This window comes from Megalopta genalis, chromosome 12 (assembly GCF_051020955.1).
Source record: "Megalopta genalis isolate 19385.01 chromosome 12, iyMegGena1_principal, whole genome shotgun sequence".
NCBI classification, from domain to species: domain Eukaryota; kingdom Metazoa; phylum Arthropoda; class Insecta; order Hymenoptera; family Halictidae; genus Megalopta; species Megalopta genalis.
The window spans coordinates 6,363,749-6,385,801 of NC_135024.1; the positions used below are offsets into that span (position 1 = coordinate 6,363,749).

Below are 22,053 nucleotides of genomic sequence, written 5' to 3' on the forward strand. Positions count from 1 at the left end.
TCACTAACAAACGATATTATTACACGATACAATACAAAACCATGTTATGCTTACGATAAAATCAAGTCCTGTTACCGTCGACGTATGTACAATTCATCGCGTTACAGAACGACTGTTTCGTTCTTTTTGTCTGGTTCAGAAACAACAAAGCGCGATCAATAAATTGACCCGCAAACCAGCTTGTGTGCAACGCTCCACACGCGAACAGAAAGCACGAACAGAACAATCGTGTCAATAGCATCTGTATCTTCGCTGCTACGATATCACGGAGCAGGTTACGTAACATCGATAAAACATCAGATATTTCAACAAATCCAATAAAAGTCCTAATAGCTGCAGACGGGGCTGTACATTTGTTAACCGTGAAGGACGATGGTAGATAGAGAGAATCGGGCGGAAGACTGCTACGGCGGGGAGGGGGAGGGGAGGGGGCGGCCGAGGCTCGGCAGGGGTGAGTTAAGCTACTTTTCTGATGGCGGACGATGCACGGCACACGGTCCGCCCGTGGAAACGGCACAAAGTGGACGGTTTCTGAAAAGATAATGGAGCGGACGGGATACGTGAATGTAAGTGGAGTTGCAGGAAAGCGTGTCGAGCATTGTTCCGCGTATTACACATTCCCTGTGTCGCGTCTTTAGAAAAAAAAACCCTCCGCCTGCGTTTCTCCGTAAGGCAGAGATAGGTTGTGTACACGACGGAAGGTCCGCAATACACGCCTTTTTTCCCTATCTCTCCGCCGTGACGCGAGTTTTGTGTTTACACCACGCAAAAACTGTTGGGGGAATGATGCTGTCGGGTGCCGCGCGCGTTCACAAGGTGAATAGGAAGCGACGAGTTCCTCCTGGTTCGACTGCCGTGCAACTGCTCCAAAGAAAAACTGCCCTAAGCAACGTCCGCGGATCCAATTCATCGCGTAAAATCGTGATAGCGAATCTCTGCCGACCGGCCGGGAAACGGCACCCTCTGCCGCGCGTCGATGTTGCCAGTGAGACGAAAAGAAAAAAAAGAAAACACAACCCTAACGGTCCTACAGAAGTTCCGACAGCAGCGACACCCGGGGATTACTAAGCAATTTTGGTCGAAACCGGCTCAGAGATGCTTGCGAAAAGTCACTGCATCCGCGTTGATACAAATGAAAAGCGATGGTTCGGATAATAGAGATTAAGTAGGGAAACCGAGGGTTGAGTCGGTCTATCTGTGCCCGCGTCCGATAGGGCGGTAGTCCGGATAAAAGAGGCTACAGTATCATTCGCGTTTTCTACAGCGTGTGCGCGATGAAACCTTTCGCTGTGCCAGATGGTAAATGAAATAGAGATCGACGCGAAAGACGAAAGTTTCTCGAAGAGATCTTGTTGAAGATATCCTTTTTAACCGCCTTGCTTCTCGTCCAAGGCGGTGCAACCGGGTTGACGAGTGTAAATCGAAAACTGTGCCTTCCACTTTCAGCAAACCGTTTCAGGAAGTAACGTTTTCTCTTTGCGTCTTTCACGAGGCGAGGCAAAGCGCGGCAGGGCCGGGTAAAAAAGATATACACCCCTTTAAAATCTAAATTGCTTCTGATATTGCCGAGAGATGAGAAACTAAAGAAACATTTTCTGAATGCTGTTACGTCCCCGGGGAAACGAGATACCGAGTCGTGGGCTTTCTGTAATGCCAATTCAATTTATTATAGAAGTGGACAAGAAATTGCCGGTGAAAATACGTAAGACGCGAGGCGAATTCTATTAGGGGTTGTTTACGGGGCTTCATGCACCTAGCTCGTTTCAGAATACGTATCTTTCCCTGCGTGCGGAACTGTCAAATACGAGCGGAGTAACGGAGCCGGTTATTCTGGACATGATTTGTTCTCGCGCATAATTAGCTTCATATTTGTCGAATAGAATAAATCAATCGAATTTATGCAAATTTTATTCAGAAGTGAACGAAATATCTACAGTAATTTCTCCCTAATTCGCGCCCAGATTGCGCACGAAAGTGGACAATATTGAAAGAGAAGATGAGCCTCGCGGCTCGATTTTATAGTTACTGACTATAAAACAACTATAAAAACGAGACGCGAGGCACGAATAATCGTATGCGTCGTGACAACAAAATGGATTGTTCGTTTTAGAAACAGACGTATAATCTGTTCAACGGTGTCCTTTGCAGTGGCGCCCCAATCAATTCCACATTGTCTACAACGATGAGCTAATCAAAACCAAGAAAGGATCGAACGTTCAACCGCTTCAGTGTCATTGAGAGATCAAGCGATAAATTTAACGGCACGTTGGCTGCCGACGCGTCAAGTGGCGCGCGGTTTAAGCGGCAGCTGAAGGGAGCACTGTTGATCAACGTGACACCCGAGGAATTTAAATGATCCCAGTAATTAAGGAACCTCGATCGGCAGTTCGCGAGCCGGAATTATTTGCTGGCGTCGCGCGATTTCTTCAGCCGTGGGGTGCCGTGACTGGCCGATTATTAAGCTCGCCTCTAGTCAACGACAATGGCGTCACTAATAATTACTGTTCACAATTGATATTGAGCAGCGCGCGTCAATGTGCCCGCGACTCGCGGACCGTGCAGTTTTCCATAGATCCGCGCGAGCTCCTTTCAAGCCGAAGCCATGGCGGACGGGCACAAAAGAGACGGAATGAAAGTAGTTTACAGAAATGCTGGCTTCCTCAGGGTCAATTTACGCGAAACAGCGACGGAACGGTGTAGCCCGTGCCTCGCTCCCCCTCCTGTCCCGGGACCAAGCCTTTTATTCATAGTCGGCGAAATGAGATTCGCTCGAAGGAAATTCTTCCGTCTGTGACACCGTTGCGCGAATAAGAACCCCCCCGATTCACTCGTCCGCGTTAATTAAATGCTCATTTTATCCGACGATAATTAATCCGTGCCTTCTCGCGATCCCGTCACCGTATTGTACACGCGACACCATTATCTCCGCTCACGAAATCGTGTGGGCGAGCCTCGGGAATCGTTACACGCCTTTCCTGAGGTTCAGCAGCGTAACATCAATCGACAAACATTCTGTTAGGTGTACAAATTAATTCTCGTTTCTTTATAAATAATCAAATTACTGTTCAATCGCCGAAATAATCAGCATCGATAAATCTCCGTCAGTTTTCAGACAGTCGACGAATCCTCTTCAACAGTTTGAAGAAAGACGATGGTTTTGCTTTAATAAACTCGGCAACGCTTTCTTCGGCGTCTTCAGATGTTTGAAAGTGGGAATCGACCAAGAATTCGGAACAAATAGAGACATAATTGAAACTAGAAAATTAAAGTTGATCATATTGGATGGTATTTTAACTCTTCTTCAATCTGAACTCTCGAAAATTCATTCAAATATCGACTGTTGTCGCGCTTGTTTAGAATTGTACAAAACGAAACTATTTCGATAATTTTCTATTTATAAAGGGATACATATCAGTTCAACGCGATCGTTGTAATTAATTCGTGTTGCCGGTGTTAAAATGGTAGGGAAGTGAAGCGTAGAGACATCATAAAAATCGAAGAAACAGAAATATAAAACTTTGATACGCTTTCGTGTTTATAACGAAGCAGGAAGGGATGCAAACTCCGATAAGGTGACATTCGGAACTTCGCTAACTTCGAACTAAAAGTTCCAGACGTGCACGCGCACGCAACGAGGTGCAAATAATTTTTGAGATCGGTCACGAATAAACGCGTTCGCTGCCGCTTAGAATAAACAAAAATTTCATAGACGGAGCCCGTTGGCAGCCGGATTTACGCGAAACTGGGGCTTTCGAAGTGGCCGCAGGGCGCAGAGGCGTAATTTTCGTGTCGCCGTGCGAAATGTTACAAAAACTTGTCAATGTTCCCCCAGTTTACAGCAGTTTCCCGTCCGTCGATCCGAGAAAACCCGGCGGAGCGACACGGCACGGTGTCCGCGATTTCGCCGGCCGACAGGACTGTTTTTGACGCGTCCCATCGCGACGGACTTTTCGTTCCTGGAAATACGATTTCGCGCGGTGAAACGCGTCGCGTCGAATTATACCGCGCGACGGTGCGCACCGTGCGCATCGACGTCGCTATCGATCATCCCCCGTGGTTCCCGTTCCAATCGCGGGGAGAGAGGGGGGGGCCCGGCGATCGATGTTTTTTCCATCGGCGACAATTTGTAAGATTGCCCGTTCCGCCGCGCCGGGCAACATTTTGCGAGCGGACCGATTGAAAATTCGCGAAGGCAATTTCGACGTGTTTGGCCCCGGACAGAGGTGAGGACCGGGGCGGGGGGGGTCGAAAGGGATGTTTGCAGTGGTCGACTGCGAAATTTCAATTACGCGTGTACCCGGGCTGATTCGATTATCGGGACCGGCTTGATTACCGATTCAATTGTTGCAACGAGTGCACCGAGGAATTTGTTCCTGTTTGCACTAAAGCGCGGCCGGCTGCATCTATTATGCAGCGCGATCCTCGGCCCTGCTTGTTCGCACTCGCTGACACCTTTCCCCGTATTATAGCGTCGCGTCACACCGCTCTATCACACGGACATCCCGTGTAATTTTCTCTTCCCCGGGCATTCCGTGTCTCTCTCCACCACCGCCGACTTCTCGCTCGCTCTTTCTCTATCAAACACACTCTCTCTTTCTCTCTCTCTTTCTCACTCTCTCTCTCTCTCTCTCTCTCTCTCTCCTCCCGCTGCCTACTATTGCACCACCGCCGTGCTAGGCAGAACCGTTCTCCTCCACCTCCTCCCCTTCCTCCTCCGCCGCCGACCAACTTTTATTCTCTCCCGTTCACGATGCGTCGTATTTCCGAGGGCGTTAAACGACATAATGCGGCAATTTTGTTAGGCGCTGCCAGCGGATTCGCGGAGGTGCGAATAGCGGCGGTGGCTCTTATCCTAAAGGGCCATTAAGTGATCTTTCCCCGATTATTACTGTCGGCCGGGAGATTCCATTTCAGCCGACGGTGAAAAACTGGCCGGATAATGACGCCCAGGAAATTCGCGACTCACCGCCCGGAAGAGACACTTCACCATGCTAATGTGTGCCATATTATATGGGATTGTGTACAATCCGAAGTAACAGCGAATTTTCCGCGGCATCGCGCCGCCGCTGCGGAAACATTTGCCGCGACACGATCGTTCCGGTGGGACGAGTAAGCGCAGGAAATTTCGCCGACCGCTGCAGCCGAATGAGATGCAGTCCTGCTGCTGCCTTGATAATGGACTCGTGCCGCTCGAAAACTCGAGATAACTCGCGATAATTAATCGACCTTGTTATTGCAACAATATTCCCGACTCGTTTTACCTATCCGCGGTTTATAGAAGCCTTTATAAAACCGTGTACACTTGAAACTAATAGGATTTTGATACCGGTGCAGCGCTAACGATACGATACCAAAATCGTTGCAGCACCGAAATGTATGAATTCCAATACTGAAATAAACACCGGTATTTTTGGTGATACGACAGATGTTAATAAAATGATGGATTTTAATTAATACGTTTATTCGCGACTTCGTCGCTCGTAAACATGGTACATACGATCATGAACATGCTGGTAATTACTCTGTCTTCGATATCATAGCAATCGTGGTAACGTATGGCATTTTCAGTATTCGTTAACGTGAAGTCGATAATAAAATAATACTAATTCTAGAATACTTAACAATGTATTCTAATATTCTAGAATCATTTGTTAAGTATTCTAGAACTAGCATTATTTTGTTATCGACGTTATAATAAACGTAACGTCGATAATAAAATAATACTGGTTCTAGAATACTTAACAAATGGTTCTAGGATACTAGAATACATTGTTAAGTATTCTAGAACCAGTATTATTTTATTATGACTTTCGAAGTATTATTTTATTATCGACGTTATAATAAACGTAACGTCGATAATAAAATAATTCTAATTCTAGAATACTTAACAATGTATTCTAATATTCTAGAACCATTTGTTAAGTATTGTAGAACCAGTATTATTTTATTATCGACGTTACGTTAACGAATACTGAAAATGCCATACAGTACCACGTATAATACTTAAGAATACTGGTTCTAGAATACTTAACAATGTCGCTAATTACCTAGCAGTAGATGCGACGTTAAACCAGAAAACAAAAAGAAATATACTTAACAATATTTGGGAATTATAATGACGTAAAAAAGCCACAAAAATTACCGATAAATACCGGTCATTTATTTTGTTATCAACTATTCTTTACAACGTAAAATATACCACATACTATTGAGTTGAAAAAGCGACCAATTTGCAGTAAATATCTGAAAACATTTTCATATTCTAATGATTTTCACTAGAATATTTTTCAGTCCGGAAAAGAGAAGTTTAAATCTTTAGTTGCGTCACTGAGTTTTATTTTGCGAATCGACGTGTTTGAATTTAAAAGACAACGGTCACTAAAACGGGCGTAATTAATGATCGTTAGACAAGATCGAATTTATCGACGTGCGCGTTATCGTTCGATCGATACGACGATCGTTCCACCGTCGATCGATACTACAGCGGAGGAGCAGAGCGCGTCTGCATTACCATCAACCGAGCGTTCAGGAAGTTTTACCGTGGATCAATAAATCTTGAGCCGGGCTGCCGACGCGCGCGGCCGTAATTTATCATTTCCGCCGCGGAACGTAGCAATACCATAAGAACAAGTTAAATGAGAAACATAGAAAGTTAAGGCGCGTCGCTGCGGAATGGCGACGGGCATTACAAATTCCGCGCAGACCCCGGCCAGATTCCAAGATAATTGTGCCGGAACACCGGCGTGCTACCGTCCGGGCGGAAATGATAATTTCAGCGAAATTTCGGCCGTTTAAAGCCGGGAGATTCTCGGTTTCGGAGCAATCTGCGATCTAGAACAGACCGCGGGGCCGGCCGGTCCGATACTTTCGAAGTAAAAATTCACGAAACGACGCGCGCACACAACACCGATGGACTCCCGGCTCCGTCTGGAGATGAGCCCTTATTGGGTGCATTGTTTCCGCGGCGAGAGCCGGCTGGAATACGCCACGGCCATCGCCATGAAATTGAACCGAAAATACAATCTGCCAGCAGCAGTAACGGAAGCCGGAGTTCAAGCGTCTAAATCGCGACGTGATCCGGTGAAACTCCCGGAGAAATCACGTCGGATCCGGTCGCGGGAAGGGTGAGCAAGAGGCTGAGCGTGCACAGCGACGCAAATAAAAGGACGATCTCATTTTGCCGGGGAAAACTAGGGAGGCACTGCATTGCGGCAATATCGCGCGACCGAGCAAACCCACGACGGGGTCCCGGCGTGTCTCGAAAAACAAGGGTAGGTGCGGCCAACTGCGTGGCCGGGGAGGGGGGGAAGGTAAGAGATAAAGACGCGGAGAGGCAGGGAGAGAAAGGTAGCAGCAAGTGGGTCTTGCCGTTGATGCGATTTACGGGAGAACACCACCCTGACGATTCGAAAAAATCGATCCTTTTTCATCTTCTTAACCCTCTGCACTCGAGTGGTGACTCTGAAGCACCGCTAAAATTTGTTACGTCACGTTCTAAGATAATTTTCATATCAACGAAGTTTGGATTTAAAACGTTGTTAAGAGTGTAATTGTTGCGCGACTCCCAAGAGTCAATTTCATATGCATAAAATGCATTTTGTCGTATAAAATAAAAACACTATAAGTTAGAAAAATGATTTTATATTTACAGTTAAAATAGCTTCGAGTGCAAAGGGTTAATGTTGCAAGAGTGTAGAGTGTTATGTCAATGCGATATGACGAAATTCGAACATTTCGCGATCGAAGATAGAGTTTTAAAAAAATCTCACTTCATCTCGGAGGTAAAAGTTACCTCAAAACTTTTTTTATGTGCGTCAGAATTATTTCATATTTTACGTAGATCTTCTTTATAGAGTATTTTGCAATGCACCGGACGATCTTTTTGATATAACTATTTGATTTTTTATAAACAGTTGAAATTTTGTTTTCTGGAATAAAGACAACTTGTTCTTCGAACTGCGACCATTTCTACGATAATAAAATTTTTCGAAAACCCGTACGCTACATTTCATATAATAGTTTCCCGTTTATGAATCAATAATATATTTTCTTAATTCGGACAATAATTTTATAATTCAATCAACGATTTACGAGAAGGGGTTTCGTCAACGACGAATATCTTCGGCACATCGTACAATTTTTAATTGAAAAAAATTGGGAAACAAAGCTGAAGCTAAATCTTTCATTTAACAATCATCTATAAACAAAATTCGCAAGCTTCGCCGATCTCTCAACACCACAGGGTCGCGTCCCCGTTTAAGATGAACAAAGGGTGGAATGTGGATAAACAGAGACGGGCGGGGAAAAAAGTCGAAAGGATCTTCGTCGATCACGAGAGGCAAGGAGACGGACGCAGAGAAGCGTCCGTTGCTAGCTGGAATGAGGCAGCGGCGGCCGTGTATCCTTTTTGATCGTGCGATCGGTGCTCCAGAGAGGATCTGGCAACAACGGCTGGAGGGGGAGTGATCTTGCAGGAGCATTGGCCACGCGAGAACGCGAAGAAAGGACGGAATCGCCGTAGGTGGAACGAGGGCCGAGAACACCTGAGCTCACGGGAGGGAATGAGAGACAAGGAGGGAAAGGGTCTTGGCGTGGTTGCGGCGCGGCGGAGGCGCGGAGCGGAGCGGCGACGGGACAGGAGGCAGGCCTGGGTCCAGCTCTCGTAAAACTCGTCTCGTACTCGAGAAATAGCTCGCGGTGAACTTGGAAACTTCCGGGCCGAAACCGAGCATCCCGGCTTTTCCTCCGGTTTCGGTGCTTTTGTTTCTCTTTTTCTCTCTCCCTTCCCCCCCTCTCTCTCTCTCTCACTGTTCTCCCGGCCCGGCGAGGATCCGTCGTCTCTCCTCCGATGTGTGCTCGCGGTGGATCTCGCGGGAGTACGTTTGTGTTGTAGAACAACGACGAGGGACGCCTGGCGAGAGCGTGCGACGACACAGGGAACTTTGAGGAAACAATGTCTCGCCCCGTGGGAGCGCAGGACTCGGCGTGGATCGGCTGAAAATGCAGTGTGTCGACCGCGAAAATAATACTCGTCCACGTGTGTTTCGGCTCGCTTAGTCACCGGTCTCTCGAGGGCGTATCACGGCTCGTTCGTAAGCTTCGCCAGGTGAGAAATCCGGCCGTGGATGCTGTACCGTAGTTTCTCGCGCACCTCTCGAGGCCGTGTCGTCCGCGACTCCGCCGGCGTCGACCGTTGAAACGCGGTTCCAGTTGCGACGGGCCACCACCGGTCGTTGCCGAAACTCGGCGTGCCCGTGCACGCGGCGGCCGTGTTTGTTGTTTATTCGGGAGACGATATTGAACGCGGCGGACGCCAATCGACCACGCAAATCCAAAACAAACCGGGAGAGCCAGTCGCGGTCGAGATTCGTGCGCGGTAGCTGCGCGGATAATTTTTCGAGGTCGAAACACACGCCGGTGCCTCGTACACAGTGGTTCTCGTTGTTACGTATTCGACATCGCGATATGGAAGTGGCGTGAAACCGGTCCAGTGGAATTATAATATATCCGTTCGAGTGAGAAACGAATTCGGCGCGGCGCGAATTCGCGGCCACGACGTCACGGGAACGCGTCCGCGGATTTTTAACTGGCGACCTGCTCAGCCAGCGGATGGACAAACAAAACCTTCGGTCGGTGGATGGCTTTTTAATCGAATCACTGCGTCGGAATGCGAGATGCGACGGGGCAAATGACCGGCCGCCGATCGGCTCCATCCCTCTGCCTCCGCCTCTAGCCCCCGCGCGCGATTCGCGCGCGTCGCAATCGGCGCGTGACGCGCTCGAAAACTACAAAACCCGAACTAATTAAAAGGGAATCAGCCAGCCGCCGTGACACAAAATCTACGGCATCGATCGGTGCGACCGCGGGGCCGCGGGAAGCGTGTGGGGGAGGGCGGGCCGAGGGAGAGACAGAGGTCGTGTCGCGACGCCGCGCAAATCAAATATTAATCGCGCAATTAGCGCCGATTGTACGTTAATCGGTTTTGCTTTTTTTCCGCGCCCTCGCGCTCTCGCGTGGTCGCGCCTCGCCTATCGCGCGCACACGGCCACCCGGAAAATGTTCGAGACGATGACACGCGTCCGCCATTCACCGGCCCTGTCATCAGTCATGGGCTTGCTTCTGTTCGCGGCCTCGTTAATATCGGATTAACGCCCGTTGCTTCGGCTACCAAACCAACTAGCCGACTGTCGTTCGATGGCGGTCTGCCTATTAGAAAATGAAAAGAGCCTTTGCGCGCGGGATTGTCCCGACTCAATTGCCTGGCTCAGTGCGCGAGGGATCGTGATTTATGTTGGCATACCGGTGGAAATCGTTTTCAGACCATTGTACTATTGATTAGAGATTTTCATAGTCGCTTGAACAACTGGGAAAAATGAAAGCTTTCTTAACCCTTAACTATCGCATTTGTTAAAAACTTGTGTAACCGCTGTTAGCGGTCCCACCGACCGCTGATGTTTATTCCGTTATTATTGACACCGAAGTGTTGGATAAAAACGTTAAAATCTATTGTTCTTACATCATGTAGAGCTTCGAGTTCGATCTAGTAGAAGCAAGTGTTTTAGAAACGTTCTCTTTTTTACGTTGTTTCTTCCAATTCTGGATAAGAATTCTGAATAAGAATGGATAAGTAATTAGTAGCGGTCTCGCAGACCGGCGATATTAATCAAGCGTTAAGGGTTAGCTATGCTCGTTGTTAGACAAATTAAAGACAACTGTGCATATTTTGATTTCAAAGCCGCCATCGAAAAATCAGTTGAAACTCGAGAAACTAGAACGACAGAAACTCTCATGTGGCGTTATTCCGATTTTTATTATTGCTGGAACTGCGGATTTCGTGCGTCGATAACAAAAATTAGTGACTATGGGATGTGTGAAGATGTTAGAAAGAATTTAAGAAACAATTGTATGTAACTTCTTCTCCTGACGATCGATTCGAAGTACACTTTGCACAAGGATCCGCAGTTCGCTAATCCGTAAACGGTGTTCGAAGCTTGCCCGAATTAATGAGCTGTTTCGCATTGAATACAGTTGGTGATTTCCGATAGAAACACTATGGGAACCAGGGCCGTCGCAGTGGGAGCGGCGCCAGGTGCAGCGGGGGTGTCTGGCGAGGCTGGTTTAGCCGGCGTACCCAGACTCCTGGAGGACCTGGCTCGTCTATCGGAGGACAAAGATACAGCTGACATCGTCTTTCTGCTTGGACGGGACGAGACGCCGGTCTACGCTCACAGAATTATACTACAAGCGAGGTCAGTATTCGCCGGTTCGAAATTGTTCCGCCGGCAGTCGTCTTGTACCTCGGGCCAACGCAAATTAATTATGTGATATTTACGCGTGGACGTTTTCTCTCGGCGAGAGAACAAGCGCGATTCTCTTTTTCCCAACCGATATCTCTCGGCGTCTCCGGGGAGACAGGTACGTACAACGTCGTCGGGAACGGGACAAGCAACCGCGGAAATTTTATTAAACGAATCCGTTTGGGATCACCGTGGAACCGGATTAATTGTTAATCGCAATATTGATTAAAACAGCCGGCATCGTTCACGCGTCGCCGTGCCTCGGAGGCACGGAGCGAATCCGAGAAAGCGCGAGAAATCACGCGGAAGATTAATGCCCGGGATGTTCTTGTGTTTCCGGGCGGAGAGAATAGCCGAGATAGTAGCGGCGAAAAAAATAAATTTGCGAGAGAGACGGAGGGAGGGGGAGAAAGACAATGGGTGTCGGCACTTCCGGAAAATGGAGAATTAACGCAGGCACGTGGAATATTTACGCGGTCTTATCGCGATAGTTTTTCTTTCTTCCGGGGCGAATGCGGGATGAAGCTCGCGGACGTGCAACGAACCGCGAGCGTACACGTTCGAAAATATCTTTCGGCCCGGCAAGAAAACCGCGGGCTCGCTTAAAAATCCCGGCGAGTTTGCTCCGCGGCGTAACCGCGTTACGAAACTTTTCTCTCGTAGCCGGCACGGCGGAAAGGGCTGCGGTTAACTTTCCCCGGGTAATTGCGGGCCGGAGCTCGACGGAAGGGAAATGATAACTTCGTTAAAATCTTGAAGTCACCGGCACACCTATACATAATTCACCTGGCTTGGTAGCGGCTCGGGGCCGGAGGGTCGTTACGGAAGAACGAAGCCCGCGACTCGAAGCGGACTAGCTGATTTCCGCGAAACAATGTTCGACCCGGCGAGCCAGATACGAAAACCGTTGCTCGAACGGGCACGAGCGGACGCGAGCGGAGATCGCGCGGAGTCATCGAAGTTTCTTGCGTGCGGAAGGGGCGGCCGGGCTCGTGGTACCGATGAATTTTAATTAAGAGGCTCCGAGGATTGTTACGTCGAAATGAATCGATCGAACCTTCTAATTAGTTGGACAATAAGGGGGGAGTGGCGCGCGGTCGCGTCCCGGGAGCAATTTTCGCCGGGTGAATTCTAATTGTTGTAAGAAGGGAGGCCTCGGCCGGCATTAGGAGGGGGGGGGGGCAACAGCGTCGAAGCAGCGGCGACATTCCAACGGGACAGGCCGATGCTAATTGTAAAGTCAATTACGATATTCCCGTGAAACCCTTTTGATATCGGCGCGGGAGGGAACACGCCCGGTCCTTTTGTCGTCAGGCCGCTCTCTTTCCCTCTCCATCTCGGCCCCGTCGGCACCCGGCCTCGGAAAATTAAGTTACGCATGCTCGTGACAGGCGTCCGCAGGAGAAACGAATGGACAATACGCGACCGCACTCAAAACTCTACGCGGCGCTCTCCGGTCCGGTGAAAATCCTGACAAAGAGTCGCTAGCCCCCCCTCTTCGCAGCCCCTTATCCCCTTGTAATCCTTGTCATTTCGAAACGCCGCGGAAACGAGAACGACGCCGTTCAACGGCAGAAAGAAATTGAAAAACAAGCCCGTGCTTCGACCATTCGATGGCACTCCGAGCTAAATCCCAAAGCTGCGGGGCTGTCCTCCTAGCGACGCATTCGCTTTGCTTCCTGTGTTCGCGAATTCGCGATCCCCCGCGTGCCAGGTCTTTGTGCAACTTGCATACTTTCTTTTTTTTTTCTCGGTTCCAATGGTAGATGTCAAAGCAATGGTGTGTTCTCGCGATCCTAATGTGCTTCCGACCATTTCTACTTCTACTATCGTTGTTTTGCTTAACCCTCGGACGATACTCATTCTCATAACTGATGCAATTGTCGCTGTTTATGACCGTTCTCGGCATTATTCTTTTGTTCCTAATTTATTTCATTTAATTGCCAAAATGCAGTGATGATGTAAATACTTTGATGTAACTGCAATCCGAAGGTTACAGTAAAAGATGGATAATATTTATTATATGTTTATATTCTTATATAATTATTTTTCGTACATGATAAATAATGTGGCGGCTACCTCCAGACCCGCCAGCAGATGGCTGTTGTTAGAGAAAAGGAGGAGGGATGACGTTTCTTCCGCGGCCCGCTAGAGAACTCATCAGTAAGGCTATCCTTAGCGAGCCCTTGCTTAGACGTTGGGATATCGGTAGGAAGGACGAAGTCTGCATGTATACGAATCGAGGAGGATCGTTGCTTGCGGGAAGGTCTGCTGGCGGGTCTGGAGGTAGCCGCCACAATAAGATGGATATACATGAATTATCGGAACTTCAATTTGTACAGAACAATTTGTATAAAAGCAACAAGTGTAAAGTAATTCTTGAAAGGTAGTCCTACAGAAAGCGTCCAAATATTTATGGATACATAGTACTGCGTTTCTTCAGCTGCCCTTCAGCCGAAGACCACCCTTAGAGTTAGAGCAATTGAACAAAGTCCCTATAGAATTTCTATTCGTCACTTCATACTGTTCGCCGTTCTCAGCTGCGACCTGCAACCCCTCGACCATTAAATAGCCTTCGTAAAACTCGAATAAATTATTCCATCTTCGTACTGTGATCAGAAGCCAGGCCGCGATAGATGATTTGGTGGTTGCAAAGTCCTTCGGAGAATTTTTCGAGATTGCTTTCGGGGTGGCGGGCGCAGCTTCAGTTTCCCCTTAGCCAGGAGCCGATAATGGAGCATGGTGAGTGCCGGGCGTTTCAAAGTCACGGGAAACAAGGAGGCGTGACGCGAATTTGAGTCTCGTGCACCGGAAGCGAAGGCGGTTTTTGCGCGGAAATCGACGGAGCCGCTATATAATCGCACGCTTGGTCGTTAGTAGCGCAGCCTGCGGCGACATTCAACCCTTGCCGCCGTGAAACCAAGCAGCCGCGACCCTCGTTTTCCTGCGCCACTAGCCCCCTTCCCCTAACATCCTCTTTCCGCGTCGAGCTCGTGAACCTACGTTACCACCCCCGTGACACCTCGTCGTCACACCAGACGCGAGCGCCATGCCCTATTCTTTCCTCGGCGTCGCTCGTTGATATTTGGTTTTCTTTGATTCCGCGGCGGGCGTTCGCCTGTGATTAGGGAAAAGCTCCTCTCACTCTGCTTTCCTTCGGTTTCCTCGTTTTCCTTTCTCCCGTCTTCCTTTTTTCTTTTTTTTTTGTTTCACCGCGATCCTTTTCCGTCCGCCGACTTCTTGCGCGCCTCGCCCCTGCCCCCGCCGCATTATCACGACGAGGCACACGCCGCGTCTTTATCTCTCTACTTAAAATCTGCTCCGCGGGGTGCCGGGCGTTTCCTTTTTCTCCGGTCGAACCGCCCCGAAACGAACCCCGCGAGTTCAAAGATAAATTTTCACGAGCAATCGTTTGAAGTTCACGGCGGAGATTACGTTTCGCGGTGCCCGAACGTTTCCCGGCCTCTAATTTGTAGAAATCAACACGGTGAACTATAGCTTTGATATTATGCGCCGCAGCCCGCATCGTTACCAAACTGCACGCGAGAGCGTAAAAGTCGAGCTGTTTCGGTCTGTTAAAGGTGGAGCCCCGCAACCGCACCTCTGTGTAAATACACGCCGCGCCACGTTTCTGTGTGCGCGCGGTGCTGGTGTTTTTAATTTTTTTGAGCACTAGTTTTCCTCTGTCGACTCGGCAACCATGTTTCGGTAGCTCGGGCCACGATTTTCCGACTTTCCCCTCGCACGCCTCACTCTCTCTCTCTCTCTCTCTCGCTCGTACTCGTACTCGTACTCGCTCTTTCTTTCACTCTTTCTTCCTCTCTGTCGATGAAGCCGAGCGTTTGTTAACGCGTCGGTTATAATATCAAAGCAGCACAGGTTGCATGCCTTTTCCATTTGCGCCTGCTCTTTGACGGATTTTCTTTTGATTCGATACGAAACCCCACCCGGGCTGCACGGGTACGCTTTCGACTTTCCTGGCGACTCTCAGTTTTCAGCATCGCGGAATCTTTTCGCCACGGTCGTCGTGGTTAGTGGTATTAGAAACCATTGTCGTTTTATGCTGGCGGCCTCTGTGAGCGAGAAAGAATCCGTTTAAGGGCTTGTCCGCGTTTCCCGCCCTCAACCCTGCTTCTTCAAACCGCCCCCCTTTTGTTTCTTTCCGCTCGCGAACCGCAACGGCGTTTCTTTCCTCGCGCAAGCGAGTTTTGATATTTCACCCAGAATCCGATCTTGTGTGCGCACCGTTTCCCTCTTGCTTCTGAGCGGTCTCGACGGTGTTCCGCGGCGCGCGCCGGAAGGCAGTGGGTATGTGGGATATTTTTTAAGTAATTTCCGCGGACGCACGATGAAAAGTGTATTCCGAAGAGTGCATCGCGCGTGCGGCAGGCGCGCGGAAAGAGCTTGCATTCGTTCCACGAGAGACTTGTCGATGATGAAAGCCGCCCCCACCCCACCCCCGCTTTGTGTACCTAGTGGCGCAAGGTAGAGAATGGCTGCGGCCGGAAGAGAGGCGAGATCGAATGTTCTCCCAATGGGTCATGGGGGATCCGTTTCCAGCTCGAGGTGCCAGAAAAGATTCGCTCCGGCGGGTGTGCCGCCCGGCTCGCCGTAGGGAGTGAGGGTGCGAAGTGACTTTTTTTTCGAAGGTCGCCATTAAGCTTCTAGAGGAGAACGAAAACCAAAGCCTGGCCGCGCACGCAGCGAGTACGCTCTCGGTGGCAACGGAGCTTCCTGACGAAGTCAATTAAGCCCTTTTGTAACAAGAAACACTGGCAGAAGTGGGAGCGCTGCTGACGAAAGGCGAAGTGGTGGGTGTTCGTTAGAAGTGCCACGCAGCCACGCCAGGATCCTATAGCACGCTATTATACGCGACGAGCCTCTCTTACTTTATTTCTCTCGCGTTCTTCGCCGTCATGGTAATTAATGCTTTTTCAAAGTCGATGTCTTGCCATTGATTTTCCTAGGTGCAAGAACTTTACGGCGGCAAAGAGGATCGGCACGCCCGGAAACCCCACACCTGTACGCATGCCACACGCCCATCCAGAAACATTCCGACAGTTCATACATTACATTTACACCGGCAAGGTAAATAATTCAGTCGGAAAGGGTCCCGGCAAGTATTACCGTCGTTTGTATCTTCGAGACCGAGAGTCTAGTGGTCGGGAGAAGAATCATTCCGGAAGCTTTATGGGGGTTGAAATACGACGACCCGCCCATTCTTGGGAATCATTTTCACTAGTCTTCATTATAGTCCTGCGATGTTTTATTAACACGTTGCATGCCGTGTCAGTCGCACACGGGCGACACTAATTTTTAACAGGGTTTTCAAATTCATTTTTATTGTAATATATTGTACGTTTCTATAACGCAAAAGAGTTCAACTAATAATTTCCTGTAATAAATTTGAGCTTTCTAGTCTCGGTTTCGTTAATTAAATGACTTTAATATCGTAGAATTTTTGGATTTGAAATTTATCGCTCTTAACGTATTAATATAGTCTTATTTGAATCAGTGTCACATCTATTGTTAGAGAAAAATAGTTGTAGCGTCGTTGTCTATGCTTTGGTTCTGGTTCAGCTGTATGTCTTTGTCTATTGGTAGAGCACAAGTTTTCCTGTAAATCTTGAGAGTCGCTCGATTAACCTTTGACGCTTCTCGCAGCTTCCAGCGAATAAATTTTTCTCCCACTCAGGCTTTGAAGATATTAAATGTAGCTATGGTTATCGCCCCGCCATGAATAAGAGATCGCGAAAGTTTCGCGTAGCACTAAAGACACGACACGACCGAGATTCAACCAGTAACTTTTCTATAGATCATGCTACAGGACAGTGGCATCTTCGAGATGCTGTGCCTCGCCCAAGAGCTCGGAGTCGAGGAACTTTGGAGAAGTTGCGAGGAACACGTCTCCGCCACTCTCAGCCCCGGAAACGCGTGTGCTCTTTTGACTGCAGCCCTGGATGCTCAAGAACGGGTCCCTGGTAAGTTATTCATGGTATCCTGTTAAAAGTTCAAGCATCAAACAATTCCCATTGTCGAAGTTGCCGATTCGACTCCCTTTGGAGAACGTGACGCGAGGAACTTAAACTATTTGCTGCGGACTACGTTTAATGCCTCGAATTTTCGAGTGCGAAACGGTCGAACTTCTTAAGTGTTAAATCACCATTGTTTTTGAATGTGCCAACGTTTGAAGCGGTTGCGCGAATCTTCGCGTGTTTCTTTGTCGTTTCGTTGAAAATATTTATAATGCTGGAGCTGAAGAGTTTCTTGGTTTAAAAATCTTATTTTTCTTGGTAAATGCAGGACAGTTAAATAAGTTAAATATTTAATTTATTTACAAAGATTCTGTACGCGCATACGGTAAGTTATCGACTATAAGCTGCTCATGTTTGGCACGTTTACCACCAAAGCAGCACGTTATAGGAAAATACGGGGATAGTAAAATAATTTATATTGCTCTTCCCTTCCGGATTTTCTTCAATTTTACAACATGCTTCTGTTTTTGAGATTTGACGAAAAGTAGATGCATTTATATCCAGTCGAAAAAATGATTTTATTCATTTATAGTTAACGATCTAGTTTATATATCGAACATTAGTTGATTGTTTCGCAATTGAACAGTTCCTTTCTGTAATTTTACTGTTCAACCAATGTTGCATTATGTTTAAAGTAATCGCAAAGAATAATAATAACGAGTTACAGTAACCAGTTGTGATTTCATATACATCGTAATTATTAGTGCATTTTTATCTACGTAAATGTTTGCACATTCTGTTTCATCAAAATTAATGGTTAATTATTTACGTTAAATTAATATATTTCATTACCACTCTGGACTCTACTTTATCCATGGAGTTCTGGTGGTTAATGCAAAACGAGCATACAGATAGCGCTGTTTCCCTACTAGGGAAATTTTACAACGTCAGTGATAGCAATACTCAAACATTTGTTCCTGGAAACTTATATAGATATTTTGTTAAATTTTATCAAGGAGAAAATTTCCTTTCCGATCCCACCGAGTTCTAGTCTCAGTCCACGTTTAATTTTTCGGTTCGGAATGAACTTTTCGACATTAAAATACTTCTTAATTTTGAGAAAAATCTCCATAAGTGACTAGAGAGTGGTAACAACTGACAGCAGTTGGTAGGACCGTGACGCTACATCTTCCGGCGTCCGGCATTTACGAAGCACGCGTTTATCAAGCGTTGCCTGATATTTTTTGAAAAACCATAACAAAAATGTCGTACAAGGGACCGCAGAAAGTCCAGAAGGTGATGGTACAACCCATCAACCTTATATTTCGATATTTGCAAAACCGTTCGCGTGTGCAAGTTTGGCTGTTCGAGAATGTGAACCTTCGTATCGAGGGTCATATAGTTGGCTTCGACGAGTACATGAATTTGGTATTGGACGATGCTGAGGAGTACCATATGAAAACGAAGAACAGAAAACCGCTGGGACGCATTATGCTGAAGGGCGACAACATAACATTAATACAGAATACTAATCCAGGGGCGAATTAATTACCGAAGGATGACCTAACCTCGAAGGACATCTCCGGATAAACACAAGCGCATTATCTTGATCCCAGCGAGGATCTCGTGTGTGAATTGTATACACATGCAAAAAGTGATATTTGTTGGACACTATGCGAAGACATTGTTGACACTTCGAACACTAAACGTGGCGCGTAACTGAAGACGATTAGAATTAGATAATGACAAATTGATTAGTACAAATTGTCACCGGATATCACTGTCATCTTGGAATGGCAATATCGTACCCGAATAGAAAACTACCTTTTTGTAACGATTTCATACCTTTCAAGGAATCTAGAACATTTGTACGTTAAGAACTGTGCCCGCAGGGTATGTTTCTTCCAATAAAAACACTACGATCTGCGTTTTGCTCATATACAGAACTGTACTTTGTTTTATACTATTGATTTTCCTCAACAACTATGGATGTAAATATTACGCGATGAAACAGTTACTGTACCAAATATGGAATTGACTTATCCTTAATAAATATTTTTGAATCACAACGTTATTGGTAGCAATTTAATGTAGATCCTACGTAGTTGCTCCGATCGTCTGTACGTACTATTGCAACCCTTAGTACATACATCTCTTAATAAATATTCATTTCTCCATAGTCCGCATTATAGAAATTATCTCTAGTTTAGAATTCAATATACAATTTTGTAATAAAAATATATTTTATTTACTATAGGTGGTAAAGGAGCATGCTCATCTTTTATTGAGAGGTGCTTTGCTTTCATCGGAGAGAATGCAGTAGATACGGTGAAAACGACAGCATTCTGCAATCTGCCAAAGGATGCGCTGGTTAAACTCATATCTTCGGACTACTTGGGCCTGGAGGAAGAGGACGTTTGGAGAGCTGTTCTAAATTGGGCTAAATATCAGGTTCTTTCTCCTTCAGAATTCTATTCCATCTCTGAGTACATTGAATCCCTCGAGTTCCAAGAAGACTTGATGCTCTGAGCATGTGTATGTTGTGCAAGGTCACCGACCTTATGTCGCATACGATTACCGGGTCCTTGGGTCCTTAGGTTCTTGGATCAGAATTTAGAATAACGAGTTAAGAAACGCTTAACCGTGCGGACCACGCTCCTAGGCAGGGGTGACGCAGCCTACTCAGCACTGGACAGAGGAGGAGCGCGTGAGGGTTTGCCAGCACTTGTCAGGGGTGATTAATCACGTTCGACTGCTGCTGATCGACAGCCAGGTGTTCGCCGAGGAAGTAGAGCCAACCGGAGCTGTGCCAATAGAGCTATCCTTGGAGAGGTACGAATTTTTCAATCCCGATCGCTCAAGTGGCTCGAAATTCCTAAGGTACGGTTTGCCGGGAAATCTTGTCTTCCTCGGAGGCTTTCGATTTTTACGCTATGTTTTAGGTATAGATATGCAGCGTTGCCGAATAAGTACGCAGAGATCTGCGCGGACAAGCGGCTACAACCGAGAGTAAGTCCGTTCCTTTTCCCTGGATCGCAAATTCTCTCCCGGGACAAGATGGGCTTCCAGCGTCTTCTGAATCAGTGGTACGGATCACCGAAACAGAGCTGGCGTCTGGTGTACCGGTATGTTCACTTTGCACCTGATATTTGTGCGCGCATTACGATATTCTAAACGTTAATCTGTTTCAGAGCATCTAGTCATGGTTACTCGGCGACATCGTTTCACCGACACTGCGATGGTGTTTGTCCAACATATGTGATCGTATTGGTAAATAGTTCTACTTTTTGAATCGTTCCTTTTTGCAATATGAAGTTTGTACGATTTATTGATATTCTTGTTGATGATACAGGGTACTCGGGGAGAAATTTGTGGGGGTTTCAGTGATGCTCCATGGGGCAAGACAAATGCTAAGGGACATTACATTTTCTCTCAAAAAGCCTTTCTCTTTACTTTAACGAACAACCAAGACGTGCCTCCCACGAAATATGATATTGTGAAGAGACCATTCGCCATTTGCTATCATCCAGAGTGAGAATCATTGTCTCAGTGATCAGTCTGAGTAGAATACAGGGTGTCCTAAAATTATGGTATTTCCGGAAAATGAGGGGTTTCTGACGTCATTTAAAGCAACTTTTTCCTTAGCGAAAAACAGTGACCAATGAAAAGCGAGATCAGTTGGCGCGTGACGGGCGAGCCAATGAATGGAACCGAGCTCGCTTCTCATTGGTCAGTGTTTATTCGTTAATAACTCGTTAACGATACCTCGAAGAACATTTTTGTAAAGGAAAAAGTTACTTCAAATGATCTCAGGAACCCCACATTTCCCGGAAATACCATAATTTTGGGACACACTGTATAATCTAACAGATTTCTAGAACATTCCTAATCTGCTTTTTTCTTTCAGCATTGGACCAATTTTTGGAGCAGGAGCCGATCTGCTCATCTCCAGCAATTGCAATGTGAACATGGAGAGCTACAGTAATCTTCCTCACAGTTACGATGGAGAACATGCCTCCACCACTGTCCTCATGGGAGAGTACCATTTCTCTGTAGTAGACTACGAGGTCTTCACTCCTAATCATCCGGTCGACAAATCCGGTCATTAAGAAACATATAGGCCCTTCCTTTCATAGATTTGTGCATAGATATATTTGCATGTGTACAACGTGACATGGAAATGTACTGTTAAAATTGAACATGCAAAAGTGGAATTTCTTGTTCAGTTTAGAGACGAATTTAAACTTCAATGTTCACAAAGCATAATTAGCGAGAATATAATTTTTATACTTATCGGATACAGATATAAAATGCTATACTATACATGTATCTCTGGTTATTAATTTTACTTGTTTATACGATAAAATTTTATCGAACTGATGGGAAATAAATATTACATGATCTTTCGAGTATGTGGATTACTGTAGAACATTATATCGGGCCGTCTTGTTAATTAATCGAATTTACCATTTTCTAAGGAACTAATTCACAATCGATTGTGAATTCGCGAGCGAGGCGATCGTTAAATTGGTTATGTATGCGTTAACAAGCGAACGATCGAAATCGACCGATATTGGCTTGCAATTAAGGATTTGGCTCTGAACGGGATTAAAGTATGCCAAACAATCGTTCGTGTTCCGCATAGCAAGCGGACGAGGATGCTTGGTTACACAGACCGGTTCCCAAGGGGCTTGTTAAATCATGCGTTAAATTGTGAACAGATGTCTTGGAAATCTAATCTGTATTACAACGGCGCGCTCGAAAGTAAACGTGAAATGTGA

At 46.7% G+C, this 22,053-nt stretch overlaps 2 protein-coding genes across 6 annotated transcripts; both read left to right on the forward strand.

Annotated features, from left to right (window-relative positions):
• The first annotated feature begins 8,629 nt into the window (after nt 1-8,629).
• Nucleotides 8,630-21,684, forward strand: LOC117217476 (BTB/POZ domain-containing protein 9). 5 transcript variants are annotated; one of them, XM_033465103.2, is made up of 10 exons: nt 8,630-9,106; nt 11,029-11,249; nt 16,265-16,385; nt 17,113-17,278; nt 19,530-19,723; nt 19,935-20,152; nt 20,215-20,397; nt 20,464-20,542; nt 20,625-20,803; nt 21,180-21,684. In XM_033465103.2, the coding sequence occupies exons 2-10, from the start codon at nt 11,053-11,055 to the stop codon at nt 21,379-21,381; spliced, it is 1,539 nt and encodes a 512-aa protein (XP_033320994.1). In that variant the 5' UTR covers nt 8,630-9,106; nt 11,029-11,052; the 3' UTR covers nt 21,382-21,684. The 5 variants fall into 5 exon arrangements, with proteins under 5 accessions (XP_033320994.1, XP_033320996.1, XP_033320992.1 ...); XM_033465105.2 differs by having other exon boundaries at nt 11,046-11,249; XM_033465101.2 differs by lacking the exon at nt 8,630-9,106 and adding an exon at nt 9,234-9,629 and having other exon boundaries at nt 11,046-11,249.
• On the forward strand, nt 18,443-19,341 carry LOC117217477 (Small ribonucleoprotein particle protein SmE). Its single transcript, XM_033465107.2, has one exon. The coding sequence runs from the start codon at nt 18,536-18,538 to the stop codon at nt 18,818-18,820; it is 285 nt and encodes a 94-aa protein (XP_033320998.1). The 5' UTR covers nt 18,443-18,535; the 3' UTR covers nt 18,821-19,341.
• Nucleotides 21,685-22,053: the final 369 nt, after the last annotated feature.